The following is an 11870-nucleotide window of genomic DNA, read 5'->3' as shown; positions in this document are numbered from 1 at the left end:
GAAAGGGTAGATAGGGGTTTAATCGACGTAGCCATGTTGCAAAGATAGAAACTGGAAATTCAGTCCATCTGCTGAGCACTGGCTTAGGCTTGAACTAGAGGAAGAGCTGAGGAAGAAGTACACACAGCAATCCTGGTCCGGCTGTAGTTGGCTTGATTGTCTCTGTTCTGGTTCTGAAGGTGGCTGGAAGTCCTTGTCGTTTAAGGTGACAATCTGATTCCTGTGAGGTCACTGCTTCTGGTTGAGGTTGACCTATCTGTGAAGCTGTGTTAATCCTAAGAGTGAAGATGATTGCAGATCTAAGACCATGACTGAAAAGCTTGCTGCCACTTTTTGGAGGTCCAGAACAGGACGTTGTAAAAACTGCCAGTGAGGACCTAATGGGTTATATATCATTAATTTTTTTGTTGTTTGTTTGTCTGTTTTTGAAATGGGGGTCTCACGCTACAGTCCTGACTATCCTAGAATTCACTCTGTAGACTAGGCTGGATTTGAACTCAGAGCACCTTGGAGTTCTGGGATTAAAGGCACCACCCTGGCTGCCTTTTGTTTCCAACTCAGAGATCTACCTGCCTCTGCCTCACGAATGCTGTTATTAAAGGTGTGCACTATCACGCCTGGTCCTCAAATAAATATTTTATCAAAAGAAAAAGAAAGAAAGAAAGAAAGAAAGGAAGGAAGAAGAAAGAGAGAGAAAAAGAAAGGAAGAAAGAAAGAAAAAGAAAGAAAGAAAGAAAGAAAGAAAGAAAGAAAGAAAAAGAAAGAAAGAGAGAGAGAAAGGAAGACTCTATGGTTTCAGACTTAGCAGGATGACATAACTTTTCTCAAGAACGTTCGGGGTGGGGGCCGTCTGTGTGTGTCTGAGAGTCAGCTCAGGATCAATCATATTTGTGGGCTGAACAACTAAAACTTCTTGCCTCAGTTAACTGAGGGAAGCTGGGAGCGGGAGAGGTGGTTTTCCCCTGGGAAGAGCACACTAACTGGTTGTCTAGTGTCAAATGGTCAGTCCTGAAAACATACATACAAGTAACATTATACAAACTGAGCAGATCATATTCAGGAACACACACACACACACACACACACACACACACACACAGAGGCAAGAAGTAACATTTAGTGAAAAAAAAAAGAGGCCATGAATTTGAAGAAGAGGGGCATATGAGAGTTTGGAGGGAGGAAAAGGGAGAAATGTTGGTTATATTCATTTCAAACTGCAGCAGCAACTTTCTGTCCCTGTTCTGAAGAATAACCTTCTATGCAATCAGATAAAGTATTTGTAAAACAAACTAAAAGTACAGCACAATAAAGCATGCCTCTTTGTTCTCTCCTGCCCATTTACTTAATTGGTTTTTAGTATGGGCCTGAAAGAGACCCCCACAGTGTCCAGAAGAAACTTAGTACAAATTCTGATTTACAACTTCCAGACAGGGTGCAGACCTATATAACCCCCTCAGGGTTACTCCTGAGGCTGAGGCAGGAGGACATAAATTCAAGATTGACTTTGAATTTAGTGAGAATCTGTCTCAAGATATAAAAAGGGGAAGGGGTGGGGTGGGATGGGAGGGGAGAGGTGGGCAGGGTAGAGTAACAAAGATCTATCTAGGATAGTGTTTGATAGTATTCAGGAGGCTCTCGGTTCAATCCTCAGTATCACAAAACCAAAGCAAAATCCAGAACAAAAACAGGGATTTAGCAAACGCCTTTAATCCCAGAATTTGGGAGGCAGAAGTAGGTGGATCTTTGTACATGGAGACCAGCTGGTTCTACATAGCTAGTTCTAGACCAGCTAGGGCTACCTAGTGAGATGCTACCTCAAAACCACAAATAAAACAAAACACTCCCAAGCAATCATCTCCTTGAGAGGCCCAAGGCCCAGTGAGGGGACACATCACAGAAATACAGTAGGAACACTTTTACCTCAGGCGTGACTTTGGGTAGGCCAGCTGGCCTTTCTTTCCAGAGACAGCACTCTCAGACCTTTCTGCTATCTCTTATCTCTCTTTGACTTCAAGAAAGAACTCTACTGACTCACACATTTAGGAATGCCCCATTAAAATAATTTATAAGGTGAAATAATTTATAAGCTGACCAGACTCAGCTATTGTTAGGACCGGAAGGCAAGGAGGGAAAGCTCTGGACCTCTCTAGTTCTGGCTTTCCCAAGCTACCAACAAGTAAAGGTGTGGCTAACATCACTTGTCGCTAAGAAGCCAATGCAATTGAGAATTCAAAGTGGTGTTAATAAGGAGCCAAGGAACTCTTTAGATCAGAAATGTGAGTATTAGAAGGTTCCTTCTAGCTGTTTGTCGGTTGGGACTAAGTGTAATTTGGAAGTAAGGGGCTGCAGAGGCTTGGAGTCTGGCATTGGCAAATGGATGGGTGGGAAGGGATTTTAGGAGGTGGGAATGACAGGATTAAAGTGTGTCACAGTAAGGGAAGCATCAATTTGACCCTGGTGTTTGGACTTGGGTCTTCTAGGGCCGGCGGAACCATTGCTGGTTTAGGAAGAGCAGGTTTGGCTGGAAGATAAGGTCAGGGCAAGTAGAACCTAGAGTGTCCATAAAGCCTTCAAGGTAGCTGTCCAAAGATAATAAAGATGTGGCACTTTGGAGAGAGTCCTGTAGGGAACGAACAAAACCTGGGAGGAATCTATGTGAGAATGAACTGTAAAGAACTGGAGAGGTCTCTTGGTTCTGGCTTTGCAGGGTGTGGTGATAAGGCAAGCTTGGGGAAGAGCCCCACGTGACGACCTACTGGCGCAGCGGCTGCACAAAAGCCACGGGTAACCCCAGGGGGTAGAGTGCAGGGTGGCCCCTCCCGGCCCCGCCCCTCTGCCTTCCTTTTGCCCTCTTCATCCATTGGGTAATCTCAATGTCCGTCAAGGGCCCGCCTCCGCAGATAAGCCAATCAGGAATGGCGGGAGGGATATTTCTTTTGGTGCTGGTTCCTCGACTGGGGGCCTCTCCAGGGAAGTAAAACCCAGTAGCAGCAACCGCGGAACTGTGCTCAGGACCTGAGTGAGCCGAGAGGTTCCGCCGAGTGCCAGCGGCGCCAGCTGGGGAGGAGAGGACGAGGATACGAGGTAAGGAAGGGGACGATTCGGGGTGCGGACGTCTTCCCTAGCCTGGTTTATGGGTACCTCAGGTGATGGGGCGGAGAGGGAGAGGGGGATGAGGTGAGAGGGCGGGACGAGCTGGTCCCTGGTCATGGTCACCCCACTCGCGCGCACGCGCCACGTGGGCCAGCGCACTGGTGGAGGAGACCGCTGCTTAGCCGGTTCTCTGCACTAGCTTCCTTCCTTAGTACTGGAGCACCGGTGAGCTGGACGTCGCAACTGGATTCTTACACCTTGGAAAGCCAAGGCTCAGCCACTAAACGGGGGCTGGGATTCCTTAGAGCCTTGCGGTCCAGCCAAGAAGTCTAGAGACTTGGGTTTCTTAGGGGTGCTAAATTCTTTCTGTCCCATTGGAGGCGAATGGTTTTCATTGCGCACAGCTGCCTGTCCTTTCTGTAGGGTCAAGGGGCGTCTGAGGCCATCTGCCCCTGGCCGACCTCATCTGTCCCAAGTTCAGCGGGATGGGTATTGGCTTTGGGAAATCGGTTTGACAGTGCGTTTATACCCTTTGACCTACTGTTTTTGGAAATAAGTAAGGGAAAGGTGACTGCAAATGCCATGTAATTTGGTACTAGGTTAGTGGAAACAAACTCCAAGTCACCAGTAATTGTGAATGTTTATGCCAAAAATCATAAATAATACTATCACTGAAAACATTGCCTTTAATAGGAAGTCATGTTCACAGTAGTTGGCCCAATGATATAAAAATCTGTACAGAATGTATCCCAAGGACAAAAATAGTGGCTCCCTCCTTTTGTTGATTTTTGAGACAGAGTTTCTCTGTGTACCTGGCCTCAAATTCTGCCTGCCTTTTCCCTTCCAAATGCTGGGATTAAAGGTGTGCACCCACACTCCCAGTTTCAACCCCCCCATCCCCCATCCCCATGGGCTTACTTTGTCAAGCAAAGTAAGTCTGCTATGTAAATCAGGCTGGCCTTGAACTCACAGATCAGCTTGCCTCTTCTTTGCTTCTGGAATTAAAGGCGTGATAGCACTGTGACCTGCCCAGAAGTGTCGTATTTTATTAAGTCTTTACAGAACTTTGTGAAATCTTGACATTGTGCACACACCTTTAATCTCATGAGGTACTGAGAACGTCAGAGCAGGCAGATCTCTGAGTTTGAGGACAGCTTGACCTACACAGTGAATTTCATGCTGGCCAGGGTGACAAAGTAAGACCCTGTCTCAAAAAAAACCAAAACAGTGGCCAATACAAATCACACAGGAATTCTGTGAGACCAGCAACTGATGACTAATTCTAGCTACCCTGGAATCTGAGGCAGGAATATCTAAAGTTCCAGGCTAAGTGTGAAAGAGGGCTGGGGATGTAGCTCAGTGGTAGATCAGATAGAAGAGACCTTGTGTTCAGTCCCCAGTGATGAACAAAACAACAATAACAAAACCTAACCACATAGTGCCGGTGAGACAGACAGTATGCTAAGTAGCTAGAGTCAGTGGGGCTTCAAAAACGCCATAACGAGATAATATTGATGATATTTATACATAATATATTAATATATATAAAATGTGTACCAGGTACAGGCCTGGACTCAGGACAGCCGCTAGTCAGCAGCTGCATGACTGGAATTCATGGAGTAGGTAGATTCCTTGGGGGAACAGATACCAAAGGGAAAACTTAAATACTGCAAGGGAGACTGAACAAAGGACGTAGATAGTAAGCTCTGACCTGAGGAATGGTTTAGAAAGGAAAGGAGAGGAAAAGGAGGCACAAGTTGGCTGGCAGGAAGGCCGGAAGCCCTTATTGGCTCTGTAAAATCAGAGCGTATTAGCAAAAGCGATGTTCTAGCAGTTTAGTATTTTTAATAATTTGAATTTTGAAGCTTTTATAAACTCTTTAATTTTCAGGCTGAAAAAACACTCCACTTCCACCTGCCACTTTGTTTCAGAATGTCAAGTACTGTGTCCTACTGGATCTTCAATTCTGCAAGGAATCGTATTGCTCTTTTACGAGGCGGGAGACGCCTATACTCAAGGGCTGCCACGAGTAGGAACCCGCTGAAGTGGAGGCCCTTTTCTCTGGCATCAGCATCATCAGCCTTTGAGGGCGGTTCTCCATCTGGTGGCTTTGCCCTGCGGAAAGCCTACAGACACACATCAACCGAGGAAGAGGATTTCCACCTACAGCTCAGCCCTGAACAGGTCAGTGACCTGCTCCGAGCTGGTGAGTCATCCCACAAGGTCCTTGATTTCAACGGAGTTCCAAATTCAGTGTTAAGGTTTGAGAGCAACCAGCTGGCTGCCAATTCCCCGGTAGAGGACCGGCAAGGTGTGGCTACCTGCGTCCAAACGAACGGAATGATGTTCGGTATTTTTGATGGACATGGGGGCCACGCGTGTGCGCAAGCGGTGAGTGAGAGGCTTTTCTACTACATGGCGGTGTCCCTGATGTCCCATCAGACCTTGGAGCAGATGGAGGAAGCAATGGAAAACATGAAGCCTTTGCTGCCCATCCTGCGTTGGCTCAAGCACCCCGGAGATAGTATTTATAAGGATGTCACATCCGTGCATCTGGACCACCTCCGTGTCTATTGGCAGGAGCTCCTTGACCTGCATATGGAAATGGGGCTGAGCATTGAAGAAGCATTGATGTACTCCTTCCAGAGACTGGATTCTGACATCTCGCTAGAAATTCAGGCTCCTCTGGAAGATGAGGTAACGAGGAACTTATCCCTCCAGGTTGCTTTCTCTGGGGCAACAGCCTGCATGGCCCACGTCAATGGAGTTCACCTGCATGTAGCAAATGCTGGTGACTGCCGGGCTATCCTCGGTGTCCAGGAAGAAAACGGTACCTGGTCATGTTTACCTCTTACCTGTGACCACAATGCCTGGAATGAGGCTGAGCTGTCCCGGCTTAAGAGAGAACACCCCGAGTCCGAGGACAGGACACTCATCATAGATGACAGGCTTCTGGGTGTCCTCATGCCCTGCAGGGCTTTCGGGGATGTCCAGCTAAAGTGGAGCAAAGAGCTGCAGCGGAATGTCCTCGCGAGGGGCTTTGATACCGAGGCCCTCAACATCTACCAGTTTACCCCGCCCCACTACCACACTCCACCCTACCTGACTGCCAAACCCGAGGTTACCTACCACAGGCTGAGGCGCCAGGATAAGTTCCTGGTGCTGGCCTCAGATGGCCTGTGGGACATGCTGGGGAATGAGGACGTGGTGAGGCTGGTGGTGGGGCACCTGTCCAAGGTGGGTCGCCATAAGCCGGACCTGGACCAAAGACCAGCCAACCTGGGCCTCATGCAGAGTCTGCTGCTGCAGAGGAAAGCCAGTGGACTCCATGCGGCTGACCAGAACACAGCCACGCATCTGATCAGACACGCCATCGGGAGCAACGAGTATGGGGAGATGGAGCCGGAGCGGCTGGCTGCCATGCTGACACTGCCAGAGGATGTGGCCAGGATGTACCGGGATGATATCACTGTCATGGTGGTGTTTTTTAACTCCGATTCAATTGATACCTTCTGTAAGGAGGGTTAAGAGTCTTCCTCTGGTGCCAAGGCAGGAATGCCCTTTAGAACACTTCACTCCTTAGTGAGCAATTCAAACCTTAGTAAAGAATAGGGGGACATAGGTTGCTGAGTAATTAGCAAAGGAAGGGAGGGAAAACCAGCCTTAGTGGTGGCGGTGGCGATGACGACGACAAAGACATTAAGTGATTTTTTTTTTTTTTTTTTTGTCCTGTGTGTGCTGGTCAGCTCTTCTGTGTAGCAGGCAGAATAAAGACTAAAATTGGCTTAGGCTCACGTAGCCCATGTCCTCTATAAGACGGTTAAATTGTGTCATTCTGTGCTTTTAAAGGATAAATTTAATCATGAGTCTAATAAAGAACTTCAGGATCTTCTGAGACCCAGTTGCAGATTTTACAGATGCGATTATGCAGAACTCTGTTATGCGCAGCGTCCAGGCTCTAGTGTCTTGTTTGTTTTTTAATTAGGGAAGCCTAGGTTTACAAAGTGATCTTCAGGGCACTTTTCTATGTAGGAATCTAACTCTGTGTGTGTGTGTGTGTGTGTGTGTGTGTGTGTGTGTGTTTCTGAAATGACTGTGACGACATTTTGTGCTGTTTTTTACCGCTGGTTAAGTTTATTTTAAAACTGAACCCTCCAGCTCACAAGCAGGACTGCCAGAAGCACGTTTGGGTCCTGGCTGAGGATGAGAGGAGCTAGGCCCCGGGCCAGCTGAATTTAATTGTGCAGCTATTGTTCGCCTCAGTTGAGCCTCACCTCTGAACCTTCGAGCCGTCCGTCCGGGGAGGTGATTTCTGTCTAATCCCTAACTCCTGACATTTTTGCTGAGTAAACTGTTCCCCCCCCCCCCAGGCTTAGCCACAGGTTACTCATTTAATTTTAGGTTCCTTTTGATTATAGCCTCAACTCTTGTTTCCCCGTGACACAATCCTACCTCTGCTATTCTGTCTGCCTAGCCTCATCCTGACGTTACTGGAAAATCTTCCCTGTTCTATCATCCAGAGGTTGGAAGAAAGAAGGTGATATGGTTGGGTGGCAGTTGAGGACATGTGGGCAGGACTTCTTCAGTGGTTTGTGGAGTTCAGCCTAGATCTAGAGAAGTGAAAGTAAGGCCCTACGAGAGAACAGGCTTTCTCTCTGCATCTTGGAAGGGAGGAGGGAGGCTTATCAGATGGGCCACAGGCCCCTGCCTGTTGAATTGCCATCGCTCCGCCTCGGGGACCATAGTTAGTGTGAGAGGTAAAAGCTAGAAATCATCTGGCCGTAGTCTTCATGGGTCACTGGTGTTTGAAAACGAATCCTCATGAATCCGGTTTAGAGGATACCTTTCCTCCTCTCTCAGGTGGCTGTGGCCTTGAACTTCAGGAAATGTGTCCCTAAACACATGTGGTTCTTTTTGGGCAGTTTTAATTTCCTGTCCCTTGTCAGTACTTCAGCCATCGACAAGGCTCTTTAGTTGATCCTTTAGTTTCCACTGTATCATCCACACACTAGGTTTGGCCTCCTTGGCTTTGCAGGTAGACATTTTGTTGAGTTTAGATGGGGCTAGCAAAATGGCTCAGTGGGTAAAGGCTGCCAGTCTCAAAACCCTGAGTTCCATCCAGGGGACCCACGTGATGAAAGGCTTGAGTTGAAAGTTGACCTCCGACCTTCATGTGTGCACTGCGGCACGTGAACTCACACAAAATAAAAAGAAAAAAAAAATCAGAGCTGGGCAGTGTTGGTGCATGCCTCTAGTGCCAGCACTTGGGAAGCTGAGGCAGGTAGATCTCTGAGTTCGAGACCAACCTGGTCTAGAGAGTTCCAGGACAGCCAGGACTACACAGAGAAACCCTGTCTTGACCCCCACCCCCACCAAAAACAAAATCAGGATTGCTTTTTGTATATTTCCTAGTGTGTCTGTTTAGTGATTTTAAAAAAAAAAAAAGACAAGAAACAACTCTTTTGGGTCCTTTTGTTCTGAACCTGATCTCTTAGATTTTTATTCAAAAGTAAAATGTAGACAGTCCCCCTGAGGAGCAGCCCCCCAGTACCCACACTTGGGTGGGTTTACTCTCTGTGGCTCCTTTCTGAGAGGCCCTCGCTTATGCCCTCAGGTGTGGCCTACCTTCTGAATGCCTCTTTTTCTTAACCTTCATCTTTACGTCTGTCCTACATAGGAACCCCAACTCTGCCGCCTCAAAATCAAGTAGAAAATGAACATTTTGGGTGTAGTGGCGCAGGCTTTAATTGTAGCACTTGCGTGACAGAGGGAAGAACACCAGAAGTTCAAGAGATACGTGAGACCCTTCTACAAAAAAATGGTGTGTCCCCAGCTAGGCACTAAGGCCATCTTAGGCTACACAGAGAGACCTTGCCTCAGGAAACAAAACAAAACAAAAAAACCCATAACCCCTAGACATGAGTCATTACTAGTCTAGATTTATGGCTTGTTATTTGAATGGAAGACACTATTGGACTTTTTTTTTTTTTTTCTTTGCTCTTTGCTTTCGGGACTAGCTACAGCCAGGAGTATCTTTGGAGCCTTAACTGGTGTTTGGTGTCTGAGCTCTGTTTTTGGAGGCTGGCCCGGGTCATAAAAGGTTCTGAATTGGTAACTAATCCTGGAGTTGAGAGGACACAGACCTCCCTTCTGTGTCTCCAAGTGAGTCTGTGTCTCCTCACCGTCTCATAGATGTCCCAGCTCTCCAGCTGAAATATTGAGAGAAAAGAAAGGGCAATTTATAGTCTCCCTTTCTCTCCCTCTGAACTCAGCTACTCTGCCTGTTCCAGTGCGAGTTGTCTTCTGGTCCCTCGCCAGTGTCTTGCTGGCTATGGGTCTTGGCAGCGGCTCCGTTGAAGCAAGTGAGCCTATGCTTTGGGCCACTGAAATTAGGAAGGAGATTCATGGTCCCTGTCACTTCTTCCAAAGCTCTTATCATCCCTCTCATATAGAGATTTCAGTTATTAGACTTTTAAATTTTAAATAATGAGATTGACCCTTTAGTGTTGCAGATGTAATTTTTGAAAGAAGTATGTCCTGGTGCTTAAAGTGACGTTTATGATTGGGGGTAAGAAGCAGATGGCAATGATATCATTTAGATATTTGTTTTATGTGTAAACAGTGCAGTGCTGTTGTTTTCCAAAGTTAATAAAGCTGTAGGGAAGACTAGTTTTGAATGTATATTAGACCTTGTTAATAAGGTTCAGTTTTCTGAGATGTTATTTGTAACATTAAAGCTAATTTATTGTAATGTTAACTTTGAGATGCTGTAATATATGGACGTTTTCCCCAGAAGTACATTTGGCTTAATAAAAGCTAAAAAGCTTTTTAGGCACAAAACTTAATTGGGACACAATCAAGTTGACAACTTTTAAACACAGATGGCTTGACCTTCAGATAAAGAATGGTATAATTATGTCGAACAGCAACATTCAAAAGGAGGCTGGTTCTGTCCTTTTGACCGTCAGTTTCTATTCTTCCTTGGACAGCTGTAACCTCCCAGGTTAAACCAGAATATTCTGGAATGGAGCCATTGCAGTGCCGAGTCTTTGAAGTGCCTCAGCTGCTGTAGAAGCACCCTGTTAACTAAGGATCAAAGCTAGTGGTGCAGTTCATGCTGTAAATGGTCATGTGTGTAGCCTGGTGGGGGAGGCACGTTTAGGCTACTGTGTAACTGTTTCCTGAGCCGGCTGAGGTCTCGTGCTTTCTTCCTTTGGTTCCCGGTGTCTAACTTGCCTCCTGGAAAATATTTCTTACTAAGCATTTTCTTGGAACAATCATTAACCATGATCTTTAATAATTACTGGCATTTGTATTTTAAACTGTGTACCGGTGTTCCTATCTAACACTGATTTTCTAAACTTTGAAGATATTTAAGTAGAACTTTTAAATAAAAGATGCAAAATGAAATTTGGCTTCCTTTAGTTTGAACGTTCATTTTTCTTTTCTTTCTTTTTTTTTTTTTTAAAGATTTATTTATTATATGTAAGTACACTGTAGCTGTCTTCAGACACTCCAGAAGAGGGCGCCAGGTCTCATTGCGGATGGTTGCTGGGATTTGAACTCTGGACCTTTGGAGGAGCAGTCGGGTGCTCTTACCCACTGAGCCATCTCACCAGCCCTGAACGTTCATTTTTCAAGCCCATAAGGTGTCGGGCCAACTTTTGGGTTCAGCATTTTGATCTGACCAAGGAAGAGTTTGGGCTATTTCAGAGTCTTCTCCAAAGATAAGCTTGGTGCATAAAACTTATAGTTGCTGCTAAGCACACATTGAGTTCTTGTTTATTTGTATTTATGTTTAATATTTTATTTTTAACTAAGTGTGTGCATGTGTCTCTATGTGGGTATGTCACGTGACTGCAGATGGCCAGGGAGGGAAGATGAGGGCGTTGGCTCTCTTGGAGTTTCAGGTAGTTGTGATCTGCCCAGTATGTATTAGGAACCAAACTCAGGTCCTCTTCAGGAGCACATAACACTGAGCCATCTTTCCAGCCTCAGGAGTTTTCATTTATGCTAGCTGTATGAGCGGAGAACTGAGAAGAAAGCAGACTGAGGCCCACTGTGCACTCCCGGCCGTGGCCCTCCGGGATTTCATCCTTACTGAGTATCTACTTGTAAAAACAGTTTTTGTGTTGACAGCAGCATAAAGCCAGTGCCAGGGGAAAGTCTAGGTTGCTGTCTCCAGGGAACGCAAGACCCCCACTCCAAGATGGCACCATGCCTCAATACACCCCAAATCATATTGTTCAGTGGGTCCTTATTAAAAACTGTAGGTGGAGTGGCTGGAGAGATGGCTTTGCAGTTAATAGCACAAGTGTACCACCGTGCCCGGCAGCATCGGGGATCTGATGTCAGGTCCAATTCCTATCACCCACATGGTGATTCACAATCATCCAAAACGTACAGTTCAAGGGGGATCGTCGGCCCTCTTCTGACCTTGGGCACTGTGTACACATCGTGTACATATATGCACCCAGGCAAAACACTCGTACGTAAAATAAAACTAATTTTCTTTAGTGCATACACGGAAGTCTTAGGCTCCCCCCGCTTCATTATTGCTAATAATAAAAAGTTCTGCTTTAATACTGCTTTGGGTATTAGGAATCAGCCTACATTGCCTCAATTTACACACTCCAACGTCCTATTTTTTTTTTAAGAACATAAAACTAGGACAGAGGCTGGAGAAAGCTCCGTCTGCACAGGCATGAAGACCTGGGCTAGATCCTGCACAAGCAAACATGCCAGCAAGCACATCTAATCCCAGTGTTGGGGGAGAC

The 11870-nt window shown here is 46.3% G+C and overlaps 1 protein-coding gene across 2 annotated transcripts; it reads left to right on the top strand.

The window, feature by feature from the left end:
- The first annotated feature begins 2929 nt into the window (after positions 1 to 2929).
- Positions 2930 to 8480, top strand: Pdp2 (pyruvate dehydrogenase phosphatase catalytic subunit 2). 2 transcript variants are annotated; one of them, XM_021170865.3, is made up of 2 exons: positions 2930 to 3084; positions 5025 to 8480. In XM_021170865.3, exon 2 carries the CDS (start codon positions 5026 to 5028, stop codon positions 6619 to 6621), a length of 1596 nt encoding a protein of 531 aa, XP_021026524.1. In that variant the 5' UTR covers positions 2930 to 3084; position 5025; the 3' UTR covers positions 6622 to 8480. The 2 variants fall into 2 exon arrangements, with proteins under 2 accessions (XP_021026524.1, XP_021026523.1); XM_021170864.3 differs by having other exon boundaries at positions 2931 to 3084; positions 4984 to 8480.
- Positions 8481 to 11870: the final 3390 nt, after the last annotated feature.

This window comes from Mus caroli, unplaced genomic scaffold (genome assembly GCF_978045245.1).
Source record: "Mus caroli unplaced genomic scaffold, Mus_caroli_1 scaffold_10, whole genome shotgun sequence".
Taxonomy (NCBI): domain Eukaryota; kingdom Metazoa; phylum Chordata; class Mammalia; order Rodentia; family Muridae; genus Mus; species Mus caroli.
The sequence above is the reverse complement of the archived record's forward strand: the minus strand, read 5'-3'. Positions and strand labels throughout refer to the sequence as shown.

What these genes read in the sequence shown, in the direction of transcription:
- Pdp2 (XM_021170865.3), top strand. Translation starts at nt 5,026, where the DNA reads ATGTCAAGTACTGTGTCCTACTGGATCTTCAATTCTGCAAGGAATCGT.